We start from the raw sequence: 22,619 nt of genomic DNA, 5'->3' as shown, positions 1-22,619 counted from the left end.
ATCAAAGTCTTCTTTCATTTCTGTGTGGAACAGGACTTAATCACTGAGCCTCAATCCAAAGTGCCGGTGGGCAAATCATCCTCAAAAGGGCCCACATGTGCAGGTTAAGTACAAACTCTTGACTGCCTGTCTCTTGGTGAAAACGTGAACAAAACACATTTCCCAAACCAGAGAAGTAAGACTCAAACCTGTGATGTCAATATCATTCAGAGGATAAAATCTACAGCCTCCTAGACTCCACTGCGTACCGACCCACCTGCGAAAGTGGAGGCTTTCCTTTGTCCTATTTTTCTCTGTCTTCCAGCGCATGATTTATCATGCAGACTCCCTTCTTTGTTCTTTATTAAATCTCAGAGAGGTACATGAGGATGGGCACTCAGTGAGTGAGTGACACACATAGACACAGTTCTGTGATACTGCCTGCATAGACAATAAGAGCTAGTAGGCAATGCTGGAAACGAGAACCCATGTTTAAAACCCCAAAGTGAAATGTTGGCTACAGTGACACAAGTAAGGACAATAGGGCACATCTGATTTTTAATTTGGCTGTTCATGCATGTCCATGAGATTGAGAGAGAACTAAGTTATTCATATAGTCCTAAATGTAAATGTAGTCCTCAACTCTTCTAATATTGACTAATAGCAAACCAACATTTATCATAAAGGAAAGGTTAAATGAGTTTCCTGGTGTAGCACAATGAAGGTATAAAAGACGTGTTGAAAGAACATTGCATGCTCTTTACTAGTGTGGGTGACCTGGTAGATCTATGATATTCTTCTGCTTTATTCTTTTTTTGTATTTTATTTTTTTTATTCTTTTTTAAACAAACGTATAAACAAACATGACAACACACGATAAGATATACAAGCATTATTAACAGTGCACATCCAATAAAATCACCATTTAGTTAAATGTCTTATACAGGATATACCCCCAATACCTGCTATCTAATACCCTACACACATATGCTCTAGCTCGTACCCCCCCCTCCCGGACCCCCCATTGGATAATCCATCCATTATCCCTCGTTCCTAACCAGACACTACCATTATATGCTAGCTTTTATTCTCTCCACCACTTCTAACCACATTGTCATTTTGGATTCATTGAGACCCAGAATTCTTGCTGTATTCTGATGTTTTTTTTGTTTGGCTACTGCTCCCTGAGCTTTCTCACTACACACACGTGTCAGGTTTCAAAACGACCGGCCTGCTCCAACTTGAGTTGCTGCTATTGCTTTGTGGAATGTTTCACCACATTGTTTGGGAAAAATAGACTTTAAACGAGCAATTTTGCTCCATAGGAATGAATGATTTTGGATTTTTAGGAATGAAGATGTTTTTTTAAATTGCGACATTGGCCTACATTTTGCACCTAGATATAAAAACAAGACATCAAAATTATGCCACGACTGTCCCCTCAGTCATAAAAGAAATTCATGGAATTGGACATTTCAATAATTTTGTAGCCATTTGTTTGACAGTCACACTCCACCTACACACTAATGGACTCTCCACTCCTTTTTCACATGTATTTAGATCGCCACAGAGGCCACAATTTTTGAATGAATATAATTGCACATAAAGCTTCATCAACCCCCCCCCACTCCTACCCAACCCCCCCCCCCCCCCCCCCCCACCCTACCACCTCCAATGTACAGTCCCCCCCCACCCCCACCTACCCAATCCAATGTACAGTTTCTACGTCAAACGTATATACTCTTTTTTTTCTGGACTCTTTTTGTATCACAAACAGTACTGTAATTGCAAATCTGGTATGTCATAAATGTATAGATGTAGCAGTACTGTCTATCTGTATGTCATGTATGTCATATATGTTATGATGAATTGAAAATGGGGGACCCTGATGTAAACAAGACGAAAGTCTTTCTCTGGTCTGCATGCCCTTAACAATTGTATGTATTGAGCTGTACTGTATTGTACCCATTCTGCAATCTGTTAATAAAGTTTTCAATCAATCAATCAATCAATCAACTCCCTCATATTAAATATCTAAGCTTTAACTCCTATGGTTTTGCTTTTATTGTACTCTAAAAAGTGAGAGAAGCGCCGCCTCATTGAAATGCATTGAGGATGGATGTGTGTCTTAAGATTTGAATCAATTAAGGCTGGCAGTGAGGTCACATGCACACCTCTTACACTTTCACTGGGAAAAACACACACACACACAAATAACTGTTTGTCGTAGAGACTTATGGGAGGTGTCAATCAACTCAAGTTCAAGTTCAAGTTCTTTAATAGTTGTCATACAGAAGTACAGAATACTTTCATACAAAATGCTTCTTACTGTTACGCTCCAGAGACTGTGCTAGACAAGATAGTATCAAATAACATAATAACATAATATAGCATGAATTTAGAAGAAGAAAATGAGGTCACAGTGTTCGGTATAGACATATGTACAATGTTCTGAGTTACCATATAATATACAATACACAATACTATGCAGTGTACTAATGTACAGTACTATCTAGTGCAAAGCAGAAATGGGATGAGGTACAATTTTAGGTACAATTTACAGTAAGGTGTACGAGTTGTAGTGCAATCCTTCATCCATAAATATAAAGTGTGGGGAGTGGGTGCTACAGTGTGTTTGTTTAAAGTGGGTGTGTGCTATAAAGTGTGTGGAGTGGGTGCTACAGTGTGTTTGTTTAAAGTGGGTGTGTGCGTGTGGATGTGTGTGCTATGTGCGTTTGGTGGTTGTTGTTGTGTAGTGTTCATTCATTGTTCGTTTAGCAGCCTGATGGCCTGGGGATAGAAGCTACTTCTGAGTCTTTCTGTGCTCGCCTTGAGACTCCTGTATCGCTTGCCTGACCGCAGCAGTTCGAAGAGGCAGTTGTTCGGGTGACTGGAGTCTTTAATGATTCTCTTAGCCTTGCCCTTGCAACGCTTGTAGTAAATGTTCTGGAGGGTGGGGAGCCCCCCTCCAATTGTGCGTTCGGCTGAACGTGTCACTCTTTGTAGTCTGCTTTGGTCTTTTGCAGTGCTATTCCCAAACCAGGAGGTGATGTTGCCGGTCAAGATGCTCTCTATTGTACATGAGTAGAAGTTCTTAAGGATCTTCTGGCTGACTTGGAACTTCCTTAGGCGCCTGAGGAAGTAGAGGCGTTGTCGTGCCTTCTTCACCACAACTCAGTATATAGTTCTACATTAATGGGTCTATATTAACCTCTTAAGCCTTATTTCACATTGCACAAATACATCAACAGTCCGTATTAACCCTTTCACTGCCACACGACAAAGGGTTAACATTCTGTAGTGTGGTAGTGACAGGGTTAATACTGATGCCGGCAGAGTCTCTTCTTTTGGACTTGAGCGCTGCATTCGACACACTCGATCATAGCATTCTAATAAACCGCTTTGAAAACTGCGTTGGATTATCTGATCTGCACGGAATTGATCTGTCCTATCCATTTGACCAGCACTTGACATTGTTGTTTCAAATGTTTTTTTTTACTGTTGTGTCAATAAAGTATCCAATCAATACATTTTTTTTAAAGAATTGGTTTTTGAAAATATACACTTTGACTGCTGTTTTGATAGGGTTAGGGTCTTTACTCTTGGCTACAATTGAAAAAGAAACACAACATCACTTAATCTTCTGTATTGTCGCAGTGAAAGGGTTAACCCTTTGGTAGTGTGGTAGTGAAAGGGTTAATCCTGAGATAATTTGTTATTTTAACCAGAGCTGTCTCCGTCCTATCTAAAACCAGACTGGAATTTCTCTAATATTGTGAGGTTTGGTCCGCTCCCCGCCACACGCTCCGTTCCTTTAAGGTACTTTGTTGATTAAATGCATTCCCCGCCACACGCTCCGTTCCTTTAAGGTGCCGTGTTGATTGGTGCTTTCCCCGCCACACGCTTTTGGAGCAAGTATCAATCTCATCCCGCAGCTGTCACAGCTTGTAATTAGCGCCCCTGAGGCTTTATATACTCTGATCCCCTTACTATCGATGTTGGATCGTTCTGAATTACACCTGCATATACCTGCCTTCCCCGTCGCTGTTCCTGTCTTTTTGCTCTCCAGGACCTTTTGTGGAGAATCCCTGTGGAGAACCTGGTTCCCCGTTCGGAGCTGCGCCTCGTTATCTGCCCGCTTTACGCGTTGCGCTCTGGTGAGTTTTTGGAAACAGTCTTTTTGGATCATCAGTTTTTTGTGTGTTTGTGAAACACCGAAGAGATCCCGTTTTTGTTTGTACTGTTCTCACCTATTTTTGTGTTGGATTTACACTGTGGATTGCCGTATTGTTTTTTCTCTGGAATCTGCTAACTTGTGTGTGGTACACCGAAGATCAAGTCACTTGGATTAATACTGGACCAGTCACCTCACTGCCTCTGTGTGTTCGTTGGGCTAACTCAGATTTTCTCTCTCTCTCCGTTTCCACCGGGAGTGAAAGCTGGGAGTATCTGCAGAGCCGCTACGACGTCACAAGCCAATCCCTCACCACTTCTACTGGGAGTATCTGCAGAGCCGCAACATCATCTCCTGCCAGATCCCCGTTTGTTCTTTGCTGTACTTCATCCTTCGTGTGACTCTGTAAATAAATACGCCCTAGCTTTTGGCTAACTCTGAACTTTCTCTCTGTGCCGTTGCGTTTGAGGTCGGTTACAAACCATAACATTACGATCCAACCATGACGACCTCAGCCGACACAGAGAGGGTCAGATCAGCGTTGGCGGTCCAGATAGAGTTAACCAATGACCACAGCCTACAGCTAGGTGCGGCTGCGGCTGCTGTACAGGAGCTCCGAGACCAGGTCCTGCCTATTCAGGGGTCCCTTGGCTCTCTGGCTAGCCAGCAGTCTAATATGCTCCACCAATTACAAGCGCTGAGTGAAACCGTTAACACCTTGCTTGTAACCCCAGTTACAGAGCTTCCTCGGGTTCGCCAACTTCTACCGAAGGTTCATCCGGAACTACAGTCAAGTGGCGGAACCGCTTACCAGGCTGACCTCTCCCGCCCTGCCGTTCGACTGGTCCCCAGCGGCGTGTGCTGCGTTCCGCTCCCTCAAGAAGAGGTTCACTTCCGCCCCGATCTTGCTTCATCCAGACCCCAAGAGACAGTTTATCGTAGAGGTGGACGCCTCGGATACTGGACTGGGAGCTATCTTATCCCAGCGGTCGGCAACAGACCAGAAGGTACATCCGTGCGCCTTCTACTCGCATCGTTTCCTCCCTGCCGAGAGGAACTATGACATCGGCAATCGGGAGCTGCTGGCGGTTGTGGCTGCCTTGGAGGAGTGGCGTCATTGGCTAGAGGGGGCCGAGGAGCCATTTACCATTTGGACGGACCACAAGAACCTGACGTACATCCGTGCTTCCAAGCGCCTCAATGGCCGGCAGGCAAGATGGGCCAGCTTCCTCAGTCGGTTCGACTTCTCGCTGACGTTTCGCCCTGGTTCCCGCAACACGAAGGCCGACTCCCTGTCCCGGTTACACTCCAAGGGGGCTCCAACCACTGAGGACCCGACTCCCATCCTCCCAGAGGCCAGGGTGGTAGGAGTAGTCACCTTGGGCATCGAGGGGGTGGTAAGGCGTGCCCTACGCTTCCATCGCGCTCCAGGCAATGTACCAGTTCATCGTCTCTTCGTCCCCGACTCGGTCCGGTCCCGGGTCCTCCAGTGGGGCCATACCAGCCGGTTCGCCTGCCACCCGGGCGTTCATCGCACGTTCTCCTTCCTGGCTCGTCGATTCTGGTGGCCCACCATGAGGAACGACGTCAAGGAGTTCGTACTGGCCTGCGCAGTCTGCGCCCGCAGCAAGGCCTCCCACCAGGCACCCTCCGGGCTATTGCAGCCGCTTCCCATTCCGAGCCGTCCTTGGTCACATGTGGCGCTGGACTTCGTCACGGGTCTTCCCTCTTCCCAGGGGAACACGTGCCTACTGACCGTGGTGGATCGGTTCAGCAAGGGGGTTCACCTCGTGGCCCTTCCCAAGCTTCCCTCGGCGGCCGAGACGGCGGACCTCCTGACACGCCACGTGTTTCGCCTCCATGGTTTTCCCCAGGACGTCGTCTCGGACCGGGGGCCCCAGTTCACTTCCCAGGTATGGCGGGCTTTTTGCAAGGGATTGGGGGCAACGGTCAGTCTTTCCTCTGGTTATCATCCCCAGACTAATGGACAAACGGAGAGGATGAACCAGAGTGTGGAGTCTGCTCTTCGGTGTGTGGCTGCCGAGAGACCAGCTTCTTGGAGCCGTTTCCTTCCCTGGGTCGAGTACTCCATCAACTCCATGGTCAGTTCCGCCACCGGCCTCTCACCCTTTGAGGTATCCCTGGGCTACCAACCCCCTCTTTTCCCTGCACAGGAGACGGAGGTGGCAGCTTAACCCCCGGTTTGTCGGAAGCTTCCTGCGTCCATGCACATTCACCCCGTTTTCCATGTGTCCCGGGTTAAGCCTGTCTCTCTCAGTCCCCTGATGCCTCCTGCTCCGGAACCACCTCCTCCCGAGATGGTGGACGGTCACCCCCAGTGGCAGGTCCGCCGGTTGATGGGCGCTCGACGGCGGGGTCGGGGGTTCCAGTACCTGGTGGACTGGGAGGGGTACGGTCCGGAAGAACGGAGCTGGGTCTCCCGCCAGCTCATCGTGGATCCCGGCCTGGTCACCGACTTCCATCGTGCCCATCCGGGCGAGCCGTGTCGGCCTGGTCGCCGGGTGGCTCCCGTGGAGGGGGGGGTACTGTGAGGTTTGGTCCGCTCCCCGCCACACGCTCAGTTCCTTTAAGGTACTTTGTTGATTAAATGCATTCCCCGCCACACGCTCCGTTCCTTTAAGGTGCCGTGTTGATTGGTGCTTTCCCCGCCACACGCTATTGGAGCAAGTATCAATCTCATCCCGCAGCTGTCACAGCTTGTAATTAGCGCCCCTGAGGCTTTATATACTCTGATCCCCTTACTATCAATGTTGGATCGTTCTGAATTACACCTGCATATACCTGCCTTCCCCGTCGCTGTTCCTGTCTTTTTGCTCTCCAGGACCTTTTGTGGAGAATCCCTGTGGAGAACCTGGTTCCCCGTTCGGAGCTGCGCCTCGTTATCTGCCCGCTTTACGCGTTGCGCTCTGGTGAGTTTTTGGAAACAGTCTTTTTGGATCATCAGTTTTTTGTGTGTTTGTGAAACACCGAAGAGATCCCGTTTTTGTTTGTACTGTTCTCACCTATTTTTGTGTTGGATTTACACTGTGGATTGCCGTATTGTTTTTTCTCTGGACTCTGCTAACTTGTGTGTGGTACACCGAAGATCAAGTCACTTGGATTAATACTGGACCAGTCACCTCACTGCCTCTGTGTGTTCGTTGGGCTAACTCAGATTTTCTCTCTCTCTCCGTTTCCACCGGGAGTGAAAGCTGGGAGTATCTGCAGAGCCGCTACGACGTCACAAGCCAATCCCTCACCACTTCTACTGGGAGTATCTGCAGAGCCGCAACATCATCTCCTGCCAGATCCCCGTTTGTTCTTTGCTGTACTTCATCCTTCGTGTGACTCTGTAAATAAATACGCCCTAGCTTTTGGCTAACTCTGAACTTTCTCTCTGTGCCGTTGCGTTTGAGGTCGGTTACAAACCATAACAAATATACCATTTTCATTAAAAAAAAGTATTCAATTGATTAAAAAAAAATTCTCTAGTAATTTACTCATAAAAGGTCATTTGGAAATAGGCCTATAGTTGCTTAGGACATTTGATTTATTCAGTAATGGTTTTACAACAGCAGTTTTGTAAGCATTGGGAAAAACTCCAGTCTCAAGAGATGTATTCATTATTTTTCGAAATTATTCAGAGAGACATCGAAGACATTCTTAAAAAAGGTTGAGGGAACGTTGTCGAGATTGCAGGTTGAAGATTTATTCTGCATTACAATTTTATGAAGTTCCGCCTCAGAGATGTTGCAAAATGTCTTCAGAGTTGGCGGTTTGTTACTAGGTAAACTGTGTATATCATTGGTGGTATGTCTGCCAATGCCAGCCCTAGTAGTTACTTTATTGGTAAAAAACTGAGCAAAGTCCTCACATCAAAAGACACATGACACAGGTTCAAATTATATACATTTTAATAGGCATCATATTGATTACTCTTGAAGCAGGTACTGCACAGCACCCTCTCTCACCTTGACCGTCAGAAGGGGGGCTATGTGAGACTGTTGTTCATTGACTACAGCTCAGCGTTCAACACCATAGTCCCCACCAGACTGGTGGACAAGCTGATCGAGCTGGGTCTGAGCTCCGCCCTGAGCGCCTGGGTACTGGACTTTCTGAGTGAAAGACCCCAGGCGGTCAGGGTGGGGGGTCAGACCTCCAACACCATCACCCTGAGCATCGGGTCCCCTCAGGGCTGTGTTCTGAGCCCCCTGCTGTACTCACTCTACACACACGATTGTGTGGCCAAGTTCAGCTCCAACTCCATAGTGAAGTTTGCAGACGACACAGTGGTGGTGGGGCTGATCTCGGACAACGACGAGAAGGCCTACCGGGAGGAGGTTGAGGTACTGGAACGCTGGTGCCAGGACAACAGCCTGCTCCTGAACATTGGTAAAACCAAAGAGCTGATCGTGGATTATAGGAGAGGACAGCAGGAGAGACACACACCACTGATGATAAACGGGGCTACCGTGGACAGGGTGAGCAGCTTTAAGTACCTGGGGGTCCACATCTCAGAGGATCTGACATGGTCAACACACATAGACACATAGTCGTAAAAAAGGCCAAGCAGCGCCTCTACCACCTGAGACAGTTAAGGAAGTTCAGAGTATCGGGGAAGATACTCCAGTCCTTCTACTCCGGAGCTGTAGAGAGCATCTTGACTGGAAACATCACTGCCTGGTATGGAAACGGCACAGGACAAGAAGGCCCTACAGAGAGTGGTGCGCTCAGCCGAGCGTACCACGGGTATTGCACTACCTCCCCTGCAGGTTCTATACAACAAGAGGTGCAAATCAAGAGCCTGCAGAATAATGAAAGACCCCCACCACCCCAATAACAGCCTGTTCCAGCTGCTGAGGTCAGGCAGACGCCTGCGAACCCCAGCTACTAGGACAGAGAGGCTCAGGCTCAGCTTCTTCCCCCAGGCCATCAGAGCCCTGAACAATGAACACTGAGTGCCACAGAACACTGATCTATCCACACACAAGCACACATGAGCACACACACGACACGCACGCTGTGCACGCTCACACACTAGCAGCCACTTTAACACTTTAACATGAGCAGGCACACTCTCATGCCGCACACGCCCACACTTATGGCCAAAAAGGAAAGGTCGCTTTAAATTAGTATAACAACAGTAACAGTGTATTGCACTACCAAAGCTACCTAGCATGTCCTATATGCCCTGTAAATAACTATGTACAGATAACGAGATGTCCCACCATGTTACCTGTTACCTGTTTATTGCACAATGTTGTTTTTTATTGGATTCTATTATATGTTGTACCACTGTATTGCACATCGTTGCGGGCAAGACCACCCGCATTTCATTGTATACTTGTATGCCGTGACAAATAAAACTCTTGACTTGACTTGACTTGACTTGAAGCAGTTTCCAGACCAATGATGTGTCTGATGTGAATGTATTTATCCAAGGCATGATTCACGTTCATTTATAGTATCCAAAAGCAGCCTCAACTGCAGCGACAGCTCCTACTTCTATTGCACCTACAACTACTCCTACTCCTGCACCCACTACTGCACCCTTTTGTAATTACTCAAAGCTCCAAGCGCCTAAAAAATGCAGCTACTGCATCTACAGCTACTCCTGCAGCTACAGCTCCTCCAACTACTGCACCCACTGGACCTGCTACAAGTGCTCCAACACAAGCCCCTGTCGCAATCCACTTGTTGCGTCTCTCAGCTCTTTCTCTGGCTTCTCTGACTTCATCTTCTCGCACCTTCTTCAATTCTCCCTCTGCATCTCTTCTTTCCCCTCCTCCCGAGCACCCCTTAGCTCTTCCACATGCTTTCTCTTAATTCTCTCCTCCTCTCTGCGTATCTGCTCCTCCCTCTCGTTCAGAATCCTCTGCTTCTCCTCCTCTATGGCTCTCTCAGTCTCATGGAACATGTCATTGGTGTAGTGGCTACCTCCATTCTCCGTCACCATCTTCTTGATCTTCTCAAGCAGCTCAGTGACCTGAGAGCGGTCCTCCTCGTCTTTATTGTTGAAGACGTGATACCGGTTGTTACATTTGGAAACTAATCCATGGAGATCTGGACTGCCACGCACAAACTCTTCAATTGACTGACCTTTATCAAGCTGGTCACGGTTAGTGAAGAGAACCATGGTGTACTTGGCTGCCTGATCACCAAACATCTTCTGAATCATCTCCACTGCGTTCTTCTCTTCTTCCGTGAATCTTCCCATCTTGATCACAACCAGGAACACATGAGGACCAGGAGAAGCTAAACTAATGGCCTTTTTGATCTCCTTCGTGTTTTCCTCCTCTCCAAATCTGTTGTCAAAGTTGCCTGGAGTGTCGACAACAGCAACATTTTGTCCATTCACCACTCCTCTATGCTTACCGCACCTTTCTGTCAAAGACGTAGCTGAAAACTTGGATAGGAAAGCTTTTCTTCCCAGGATGGTGTTTCCTGTGGCACTCTTCCCAGCTCCAGTCTTCCCCAATAAAATAATGCAGAGTTCTTCATTGTTTAGAATGGGTCCTAATGGAAGAAAACAATACTGTTATTAGGGGTGGGAGTCGAAAATATAATCAAGATCAAGATTACATTATTCTAATATTATGTAACACTAAGACCATGATTATCATTCAACTTCCAAAAATCTATTTCTTGAGTTTTCAGTCTTGTGATACGGTTTCAACTTTCTCATTCTCAGAGTGTGTATTGAGCTGTACTGTATTGTACCCATTCTGCAATCTGTTAATAAAGTTTTCAATCAATCAATCAATTCTCTACAAACCCAGCAGATTGTCTAGATTAGCCAAGCGGTTTGTGAAGAGGAAAAATATGTATTAATAATTCATCATTCTCATTCTCCAAGGATTTACGACAAAAAGGGCTTTCTCTTAGGGCCATTTGAGACCTTTTCGGGCCGATTTTGGGATTCACCAACCGTCCCAATAAAACATATATAATTAATATTATATTAGAATATATTGTCTATATTCATGTCTTGCCCGAAAAAGTCTCAAATGGCCCTAAGAGAAAGCCCTTTTTGTCGTAAGTCCGTTGGAGAATGAGACCCAATTGTATGTAGCCTCCATGTTTTTGTACCTCAGCACAGGTGTGAAAGAGAGAGAGAGTGAGAGAGAGAGAGAGAGAGAGAGAGAGAGAGAGAGAGAGAGAGAGAGAGAGAGAGAGAGAGAGAGAGAGAGAGAGAGAGAGAGAGAGAGAGAGAGAGAGAGAGAGAGAGACGTTGCCTAGGTGATGAGATGGTTAGATAGCAAATGACAGAAAGACAGTGGTAGATCGCTTATTTATTAGACCAGTTGAGTTTCTGGAGAAGACAGAGAGAGAGAGCCAGCCTCTGAATGGAGGCTGGTGGAGGGGAGACCACAAGGAGAGAGAGAGCTAGCGAGCTAGATAGGCCACACAACCAAGGAGAAATAGAATGTACTTAGGTTCTTAACCTTAAATACTTTCAATGTGTTTCATTCTGTACAAGATGCTAGGCTGTTAGCCTGTCGGTGCGTGGGACAGAATTCCACCGAACGGTTGCAGCCATGGACGACAAAACAATACACAATGCAGATGCATCACGGAAGAGGAGATTTGAATTTGATTTTATTTTATTAGGGATCCCCATTAGCTGGTGCGATAGCAACCAGCTAGTCTTCCTGGGGTCTACACACACAAAAAAACATACAAAAACAATCACTATTGCAAAAACAAAATCATTAAAAGTCAGTACACACAATGCATAATGAAACTACTGTAACAATTAAGATAGCTAAAATTACATGAGTGTAAAACAAAAACAAAAAATTACTTTACAGTGTTAAAAACAATTTAAAAACAATTTAAGATTCTTTTTTCAAAGTGAATCTACTGTAAATGCAGCAGAGGTTCCGAGGCAGGCCATTCCAAAGAGTTAATGCTCTAAAAATAAAAGATCTCCCCCAAAGCGCTGGTTCTAGGACCTGGCAATTCAAGCTGCAGTGCCCACTACTGCTCGTGCACAGTATTACTAAAAACAATCTGATTGGAGGTTGGTAACCATCAACGACAGGCTAATTACCCTGAAATCTAACAGGTGGAAGTCATTACTTTGAAAACTCTTTCTCTGTACCTCTGTGGTTTAAAGGAACATGCCAACATTATGGGAAATGTGTTTACCATCTTCTCCAGAGTCAGACGAAGAAGATTGATATCAATTTCCTCTCTGTGCGTTCAGTAGAAAGCTAGCTGGCTGAAAGCTTAGTACAAATGAAGGGAAGAGGATATGGACTAGCTAGCCTATAGCTGTAGACCAACAATACCTCTCTCTTGAGTTCTAAGCTAGCTGTAGTGTAGACCAACAATGCCTCTGAGTTCTAAGCTACACCGTAAGAAAAAAAGCTGCAAGAAAATGGTAAATATCTGGCATCAATGGTTTCCAAATACTTACTGTCAAATGACAGTAATATCAAATACATTTACAGATTACAACCTTTATTTAATGGTTAATATTTTGATAAAAGGTAATTTACTGTATTTTTATGGTATTTACACTTGAAGTAGAAAAACAAAGCTAATCTGTAAAATAATACAATGAATTTCCTGTGATTTTCTTTTTTTTTTTTTTACAGCCCTGTGTTTCCAGAAATGGCTAAATGAAATGATCACAATCATACAGATGGAGAGGATCCGCTATTACAGATCCAAAGAGCCATATGTTTTCGGACATATGGAGCCCATTCATTGACTATCTGAAGTACAAATAACTGCATTCTGCAGCGACTCACCCGTGTATATCTCATGTTTGACCTGCACCGTGTAACACCTAGCTATACAACACACTGTAATGCTTTGAGTTAAGTCACACTGTTATTTTATTTTCCTGTCTGGCAGTCTTTTTCGTTTTTTCGTTTTGTTATGTCTGTTTATTTTTGTTCTGTCTCCTCCTTTTTGTTTGTCTGTTCTTGTCTATAGTAAACTGAGAAATAAAGTATTAAAAAAAAAAAAAAAAATTATTGCTCCTTGTAACCTTGACTTTGACAATATTGCATTTGTTTATTGGCCTTTGTATTTGTGAAACTGCCTTTGTGTGTGTATGGCCACAGAGAGAGCAGTGATAGCTTTAGGTTGTTTTGTTATGTTTTCCATTCTTGTATATTCTAATGTGTGTTATTTTCCTCTTTTTCAGGAAGCACGGATGGGGTGAGCTGCAGTAATTAAAAAGAATATTGCAGACAAAATCAGCACTGCACCTCTATAGAGCACACACACAGCACTTCTAATAAATAGGAAACATCACTGCACTGCTGGATAGAATAAACAATAAAATAAAGCGGTCAGATGGCACAGAGGTAAAAAATGGAAACTAATTAAAACTCTAAAAAGGAAATTACTTGACGTACAGAGAAGTTAAAAAGAGGAAAAACACACACAAACGCACCACAGGTCACTTTAAACACACAAGAAAAGGACACTTTAAAGGAAGGAAAAGGACAATGGCAATGGTATGACAAGGTTTAGCACATGTTTCCACGAAAGCAGGATTTAAATTTTTTTATAAATCAACTCTGTAGATCATCCTCCATGTGTGTGTGGTTTTACAAAGTAAACAATGGGAAATAGGGGTGTAACGGTACACAAAAACCACGGTTCGGTACGTACAGGGCCGCCTCAGGGGGTGTGCGAGCAGTGCGGTCGCACAGGGCCTCGCGGGAAGGGGGGCCTCACAAAAAAAAAAAAAAAAAAAAAAAAAAAATTATTAATTTTTTTTATTATTTTTTTTTATTTTATTTTTTATTTTTTTGCGAGGCCCCCCTTCCCGCGAGGCCCTTTTTCATCACAGACCTAAAATCTAGTTTTGCTTATATGCTTATATATTTCACATTAGACACGTTTGTAGAATGTGTCTGACTTGTTCCTGGGTCTGCAGTCCTGCAGCTGCAGACATACTCACTATTGGAGCTCAGCCTCTGGGGTTCTGCAGCAGCATTGGTTTCAACGAAGGGAGTGGTTTTACTTACATCATGTGTAGACAGTGTAGTACGCCGGTCGCCGGCGTGGCAGCGTGAGTCGGCTGCGTTTGACATTTTCGCGCGTGCAGCTTTTGACTATGCTTAGTTATACCAGCCAAGACGAAGAAAGAGGTCGGTCATTATCAGTCGGTCGGTCACCAAGGAACGTTGACGAAAGGCCTCTCGCTAGCGGGACAAATGGCCGGAGCCTTTCATGGTATAGCCATGATGTCGGCTAGTAGCTAGCTTAGCTAAATGCTAACTAGCGTTAGCTAACCTATTCAGAGGAGCGAGGCGAGGCGAGTGGATGTCTTTTCAAAAGAAGGAGAAGAGAACTTGTGAGCAGATAAATCTGTTAGGCAGCAATACGCCGAAAGGTGTCCAGTCTGCCGGAAAGTACTCGAAGAAGAAATTACACCGTGGGGCCAAGAAAGTCTCCTTCCACGTTGATACTGCGTTATGGTGAGTCAACCTATGATTATATACCCGCCGTGGACCTGAGTCACCTGACCCTATCACTCTTTCTCTCTCTCTCTGGAGCCAAACTGGTCGACTAGCTAATACTACTAGTAGCTAACTGTGTGAGCTAACTGTTAGCCAGTTAGCTGTTTAGCGTCAGCTGGGAACGTTCGTTTGATGCTATCAGTTAGCCTTGAGAATAGCAGGCCCTTTGACAGAAGATGTAGTCGGGCCTGCACCATGACAAGGCTCTGGCCATAGCTTCTTTTTGTCCCGCCAGCGAGAGGCCTTTCGTCAACGTGGAGACCTGTCTTGCGGCCTTTCGCCCTGCGTTCCTCGTGCAGGTAACTTGGATTAATGAAAATGTCATGACATTACCCCACTCTTCCTTCCTTCCCCTCCCGAATGTTTTGTTAATAACGATGTTTTTTTCCAGGCAAAACATATGCTACTTCACAACATTTGGAGATACGACATGTGCTGTGTGTGAATGGTCGTTTGTGTAGCTTGGGTAGCGTTGGGCCATTGGCCAAAGCTGTGTGTGGCCTGGTGTCACAGTACCTGGCTAGCCTATTTAGCTGATGTCGGCCATTGGCTCCTTGCTGCTTTGGTTTCTCTGGTATACCCTCTTCTTGTTGGATTTAAGTGTTGATCTTTGTCCTTTTGAATCTGTCATACATGCTCTAGTCTCTCTCTAACACACACACACATGACAAACACACATGTTCTCTCTCTCTCTCTCTCTCTCTCTCTCTCTCTCTCTCTCTCTCTCTCTCTCTCTCTCTCTCTCTCTTTCTAACACACACAGTCTGCCTATGGCGGCCTTTCTCGATGGCTAGGCTGTGCTCAAGGATCTTCAGTCACAGTGCTCAGGTATTCTGACACTGTGTACTCTCTGTTTAGGGCCAAATAGCATTTCAATTTCTTTCCAATGTGTGTCTCTCTCTCTCTCTCTCTCTCTCTCTCTCTCTCTCTCTTGGATTTAAGTGTTGATCTTTGTCCTTTTGAATCTGTCATACATGCTCTAGTCTCTCTCTAACACACACACACATGACAAACACACATGTTCTCTCTCTCTCTCTCTCTCTCTCTTTCTAACACACACAGTCTGCCTATGGCGGCCTTTCTCGATGGCTAGGCTGTGCTCAAGGATCTTCAGTCACAGTGCTCAGGTATTCTGCCACTGTGTACTCTCTGTTTAGGGCCAAATAGCATTTCAATTTCTTTCCAATGTGTCTCTCTCTCTCTCTCTCTCTGTACACTGTATATTGACTGTAGAACGGGAGCTCTCTCTCGCTCTCTCTTTTGCTATATGTTGACTGTATCATGCCCCGCCTCGGGCAGCGCTATTATTTAAGAATATGTTGACTGTATAAAAAAAAATATATATATATATATATATATATATATATATATATATATATATATATATATATAATTTTTTTTTCTTTTTTTTTTTACCTTTGGGGGGGGGGGGGGGGGGGGGGGCCTCGCGTTAAATCTCGCACAGGGCCTCGCATTTCTCCCAGGCGGCCCTGGGTACGTACCTTGGATTTGAAGTTCGGTACGGGTTTTTGGTACAGTGGGGGAAAGTTTGGCTTTCCATGTTCCACTCAGGGGTGATGTAGTGTGCAATAACTAATTGTACTTGTAGGGCTGTCAACGAATATTCTATATCGAAATGAATAATCGACTTGTAAAAGAGAAAGCATTAAACAGATCATCTGTCTAAACCTCGTAACTCTATTCGCCCTCAAATCTGTGTTAATTTTTTATTTTGCATACTCATGTTCTGTGTCTTGAGTCGTACTGTATTGTATTCTGCATGAATGAATGAAAACTTTATTTAACAGATTGCAGAATGGGTACAATACAGTACGGCTCAATACACACAATTGTTAAGGGGATGCAGACCTGAAAAAGACGTTTGTCTTGTTTCCTTCAGGGTCCCCCATTTTCAATTCATATAGACATTTATGACATACACAACATACATGACATTTATGGCATAGGGACATATAGGTATTTAGTACTGATACATTTGTGACATAAACGGTATTCAAATATATAGTACTGTTACCCCTAGATCCTGACAGAGTATATACATATGATGGGGAAGGGACTGTACATTAGGAGGGGGTGGGTGGGTGGGAGAGAAATATCCATACGGCGGGGAGGGAATATATACATGCGGTGGGGAGGAGACTGTCTATTAGGAGGTGGTGGGGGTTTTGGGCATTTACGGTGGCCAGTTTCGAATTGCAGCCTCCCGTAGGTGCTCTTTAAGAGCGGTTTTGAGTGTGGGTAGTGATTCACATTCCTTTACAGCTTTGGGTAGGGCGTTCCACATTGATGTGGCATAATTGCGAAACGTGTTTAGTCCCTTGTTTGAGCCGAATCTGGGTTTAACATGATTTGTTGAGCTTCCTCTGGTGTAGTGGTTGTGGTATTCACTGACCTTTGGGAAGTATTTTGACATGTACATGGGTACCTTAGTCGTATAGTCAGTGGCGGCTCTGCCACTAGGGGCGCAAGGGCGCCGACCCACCTGCTGCCAGCTGCTGTTAAATCACAGAAGAAGAAAATAAAACTTTTTAGTTTTTTGTTTTATAGCCCTATAAATAATATAAACATGTTTAAAATGAATAATATTTACTCATTTTAAGTATGTTTGTATTTCCAATGCACAATATAACGTTATTATCTCAAATAAAAAAACACTCGTTTTCCTGAGCAGGAAGTGACATCATGTTTTTTTTATTTTTTTTATTTTTTCGTATTTCTCGGCCCGGAGAAGCGATAGCGCTCTGAGTGCGCGTCACAGTTTGATCGCTGTATCCGTCACAGCCAATCAGTGCATAACGCGTTGTGCGTTGAAATATGACTATTATGTTGGAATCCGGGCGCGATTTGAAGCGGTCTAGCCAGTAGCGTCAAGAATTTCTGTAGCCGCATTTCGCGGAGACGCTCTCTGATTGGCCGACGCCAGTATTTTTTTCCGTAGCAGAATTTCACAGAGACGATCTCTGATTGGCCGAATCCAATTTCTAATGTTCCAATTCTAGCTTATTCCGGCTAGGTTGGTTCCTAGGTTGGTCCTAGCTAGGTTGTTTGTCTTAGAGCTTGCCGTGACTGCAAGTTCTTTAGACTGTTAAGCTTAGGCACTCTTTCAAAGTTGGTTAAGGTTAGAGTTTGTCTTAGAGCATGGCGATAGAACGCCAGGTAGTTTGCAGTCTGTTTGAGCGGAAATGGACAAAGGAATGAAGTACTTGTGACTGTTGTGTGGTGCTGCTAACAAGCTAACACTTGGCTAACAAGCTATATGGCGGATGCAGTCTGGACACAGTGGACAGTGGTCTGGAATCAACAGTGGATTATACACTTTATCAAGGCAAGCCCTGGACGTGTCAACTAAACAGTGAGTCTCTCTCTCTCTCGCTCTCTCTCTCTCTCTCTCTCTCTCTCTCTCTCTCTCTCTGTGGTTAACGTTAACGTTTGTAAATAGTTTTTTTTAGGAGCAGTACTGTTAGGCTACTGCTGGCCATTCATGAAGCGAGACATTGCTGATTGTTTATTTATTTTATAACACAAGACTATGACTACCAACTGCCTAGCCAGCCGTGTATCAATCTTGGATGCAATAATAACGTTACCACACTGACTGTGTCGATGGCTCATTGATTTAACTACTGCAGCTCTCTCGGATTGAAAATACGTGGATTATGGCTTGTTCAATATCGTCTATGTTTGAATGAATGAATGAATGAGAACTTTATTAACAGATTGCAGAATGGGTACAATACAATACGGCTCAATACACACAATTGTTAAGGGGATGCAGACCAGAGAAAGACGTTTGTCTTGTTTACATCAGGGTCCCAGATTTTCGATTCATATCGATAGTTTAATAGCTAGCCATGGCTCGTTTAACAATATGCAAAATATGTGTACAGCCCTGTACTCATACTGAAGTTATTCTTGGTATATAATAGGTCTGATTGTGTAACGAATCGATTCCACGTCGCGCTGTGTGTGAGAGAGAGAAGGAGAGAGGGAGAGATCTGCCTGTGTTTGGAGACGGGCGAGTTTTGTTTCTAACTTTTCTATTTATATATTGTGTTTCAAGTTGTGAATTAGAGTCTAGACTATACTTTATTTGACTGGTTGTGTATTGTTGTAGTAACAGCTGAGCGACTCGTTCATAAGAGCCGATTCATTGCCGTCAGCGTGAGTCGAATCGCTCACGTCTTGCCATGAGTCTGTTGCGTGGTACTGTACACCTAGCCATCAACACTGAGGAAGGAACATAATTGTTCCGAAACATGTTTGTTTCAGGCTGCCATTAAATATACCAAAATCTGTGAGTGCTGGTCCAAGCGTATTGCTTTCTTTTTCTACTGTACATGTTTGCAAAATGTTTGGTATAGCGCCCCTAGTGGCGAAGCACCCACCGGCCGCCACTGCGTATAGTGTATCTTGTAGACCAGCATCTGTTAATAAAGTTTCAATCTGTAAGAGCATAGACGCCTGCGCATAAGAGCACGCGATGCAGCTGCTCTATGACTATTGAACATGGGGGGGCAAACATCTGATTTTGCTCCCCCACTTTTTGATCATATGAAAAATATGATATACCCCCCCCCTCCCATATATAAATCTAACCACAACTACGTAATTTCAATCAAATTAATAATACGCAATGACACTTAATAGCAAGTTTTTAAGTTTCCAAAGATTGTGTGACTCCCCACTTTAATGGTTTGATCCAGTGCCCACGGGCCACGGTTCGTCGGCATGACGTATACGACATGTTGGGGGAGGCGGCTTTTTCGAAAGCCCTTGAAAAATTCAGGCTGGATATTGGATAACATTGTGAGGATTATTCTTCGGCGTTTACATCAAAATGGAGCAAATCATCACGTAAGTCGAACACTGTGACTGTATACTAAATGCGCAAACAGATTGAAACTGAATATTTCTCGTATGGTGAGCCTCGGCGCTGCACCGAGTGAATCCAGAGATACAGGATGGTGCGCAGGCGCTGTGATCACCCAACGGCGGAAATAATGGCGCTTTGAGCAGTTTATAAAAAAATATTAAAAATATTTATTAGCAACGCCGAGCTTTCAAACCATCCCGTATCTCTGTGCGAACCCCTCGTGCAACTGTGAGCACCTTTGTAATGTCTCTGTGATACTTGTATAACGAACGGTTCGGCCAGAACCAGTCCTTCATGGTAAATCTAGGTTGGTTTCCCATTGAGGAGCAAGTGACTGTGGATTCACTCGGTGCAGCACAGTCACGAAAGGGGACCCTGATGTAAACAAGACCAACGTCTTTCTCTGGTCTGCATCCCCTTAACAATTGTGTGTATTGAGCCGTACTGTATTGTACCCATTCTGCAATCTGTTAAATAAAGTTTTCATTCATTCAGCCGCCGCGCTCACTGGGGCTATTGATAGCGTCAATTAGTTGTTGTTGTTGTTGTTGTTGTTGTTGGTGCTGCGGATGTGAACGGGGCTGGAGGGGCTTTGGGAGGATGGGAAAGTTATTATTATTATAATAGTAATTGGCTATCATACGTGCCTAGCTAGCGTTAGCTAAAAGAGCCCTCGCAGTGAAGTTATTATTATTATAGCTATCATACTGCAATATAAACTGAGTTTTATAGTGAAAAGAGCAGCTTTATTTTGGTCAAGATTGAAGGCTCTATATTGCAGGAAATTGCACATACAGGTGTTCATTAAATGTAAAAAAATCTGGCGTGGAGGGGGTCGTGCCGGACCCCCTCCAAACCACCCCTTGCAAAAAAAAAAAATAAAAAAAATTGCACCCCCACTTTCAACTATAACTAGGCGGCCATGTGTAAGAGCCTCAAATTTCCATGTACATTTAATAAGTTGTCAGCCAGTTTCTAACCTGTAACATTCCTAAAGTAAAGGCACAAAGGTTGATCAATGTCGTTGAAGTTATGTAGACAATCTTTCCATTCCTGGTAACTGTAATGCATTCTACATTGTTGGCAGTATTTATAGTATGTGGAATCTAGAGATGGAAATATGCAGCATTGCACTTGATATACAGTCAACTCATTTCTCACATGGTTGATTATCAAAACAATCGCTTATCAACAGAAGGTAAACATTACTTTGAACTGTACAGTAATCCAGAACTATTTCATTGCACTGTAAATAAACTGATTTTATAGTATGTCACATCATTCATGTCTTTCACATTCTACTAAAACTGAATCAAACCATAAACAAGGTGGCCTGTTGGGATGTTAGATCCTAATGTGAAAAACTGATTTTATATGTCAGGAGAAGACTGGTACTCATCAGCAGGTCCACAGACGGGCCTCGCATCTTCGTCTCCACAAAGTACTGGGGGGGTCTACTGTATGTGAGACATATTTCCTTAGAGTGAAAGAAAAATGATATATGTGAACAAGTATGTTGTGTGCCAGGTTTATGTGCAGTCATGGTAAAGTGAGAGGTGACGGGTGGACCACCACTTATTCTGATGTAACTCTAACCAGTTAACAGTCTCTCCATCTATGTAACTCTAACCATATTTGCATATCTTGTATGTTTGATTTGATTTGATTTTTATTTGTCTCGAACATAGAAACATAAAACAAGTTTAAAAAAACCAAAGGGTAAATAGTCAAAGACTATTTCCATACAATAAGTGTTCGAGAAGGAACAGGGGGAAGTAAAACAACTTATGAAGCCCTGCCCCTTCCTTACAATATTTGACATTATAATTTAATAAAAATAAAAATAATATAACAAATAAAAAATAACAACTGTACAATTAACTGTAATTAACTGTAACAATTGTACAACTGTACAAGCAAAACTGTACATTGGGATATTGACAAGACCATACTTGGTAATTTACTGTACATTGGAGGTGGTTGTGTTAGGACATTTACAGGGGCCAGTTTCGAATTGCAGTCTCCCGTAGGTGTTTTTTTAGAGTGTTTTTTGAAAGTGGGTAGTGATTCACATTCCTTTACAGCTTTGGGTAGGGCGTTCCACATTGATGTGGCATAATTGCGAAACGTGTTTAGTCCCTTGTTTGAGCCGAATCTGGGTTTAACATGATTTGTGGAGCTCCCTCTGGTGTTGTGATCGTGGTATTCACTGACCTTTGGGAAGTATTTTGGTCTGCATCCCTTAACAATTGTGTGTATTGAGCTGTACTGTATTGTACCCATTCTGCAATCTGTTAATAAAATGTCCAATCAATCAATCGGCTAACACGTGTCTGTTGCACTAGTAACACGTAGGGAGAGATAGAGAGAGAGAGAGAGAGCGAGAGCCCCCCCCCCCCCTCATCCGCATGCGCAGTAGTGCAAAACTAGGTACAAGCCCCGACGCCCCGCACAGTAAAACCGAGTACAAGTCCCGAAGCCCCGCCCAGACGTTGGACTTGCGGCTCTGCAGATATCTGGTCTGAACACTCTCGCCGTGAAGTCATTACGTGCGTTTGCGCGCGGCGCGTGATTTTTTTTTCCGTAGCCGCATTTCTGGCAGACGCTCTCTGATTGGCCGACGCCTGTTTCTACACTGGTTAAGCTTAGGCACTCTTTCGAAGTTGGTTAAGGTTAGAGTTTGTCTTAGAGCATGGCGATAGAACGCCAGGTAGTTTGCAGGCTGTTTGACGTGGAAATGGGCAAAGACACAGCTCGTCACGCGATGGTCATGCTGGACCTACAAAAGGCCTTCGACACTGTCAATCACACCATTCTGATTGACAAGCTAAAAGCAATTGGTTTTGATAGTTTATCAGTGAGCTGGATACAATCCTACCTGGAGGGGAGGGAACAGATGGTGGAAGTAAACGGTACACTATCCCCCCCCCCTCACAGTGAGCTGTGGTGTTCCACAAGGAAGCATACTAGGACCGCTACTATTCCTAATTTATGCAAATGACATGTCGTCAGCTTGTGACTGCAACTTGTTCCTGTTTGCGGACGACTCAGCCCTGCTGGTCTCTGACAAGAACAAGTTACAGGT

At 44.4% G+C, this 22,619-nt stretch overlaps 1 protein-coding gene across 1 annotated transcript in view; it reads right to left on the bottom strand.

The window, feature by feature from the left end:
* Positions 1–9,905: 9,905 nt before the first annotated feature.
* Positions 9,906–22,619, bottom strand: part of LOC311232910 (GTPase IMAP family member 4-like) — a gene marked incomplete at both ends in the record, with an annotated part of 59,424 nt that continues 46,710 nt past the window's right edge. The window contains one exon of the mRNA XM_084319744.1: positions 9,906–10,669. Within this exon, the coding sequence (XP_084175870.1) occupies positions 9,906–10,669 (764 nt within the window). The remainder of the gene's footprint in view (positions 10,670–22,619) is intronic.

The sequence above is a fragment of the Notolepis coatsorum genome (genome assembly GCF_963971535.1).
Source record: "Notolepis coatsorum genome assembly, chromosome: 8".
Taxonomy (NCBI): Eukaryota; Metazoa; Chordata; class Actinopteri; order Aulopiformes; family Paralepididae; genus Notolepis; species Notolepis coatsorum.
The sequence above is the reverse complement of the archived record's forward strand: the minus strand, read 5'-3'. Positions and strand labels throughout refer to the sequence as shown.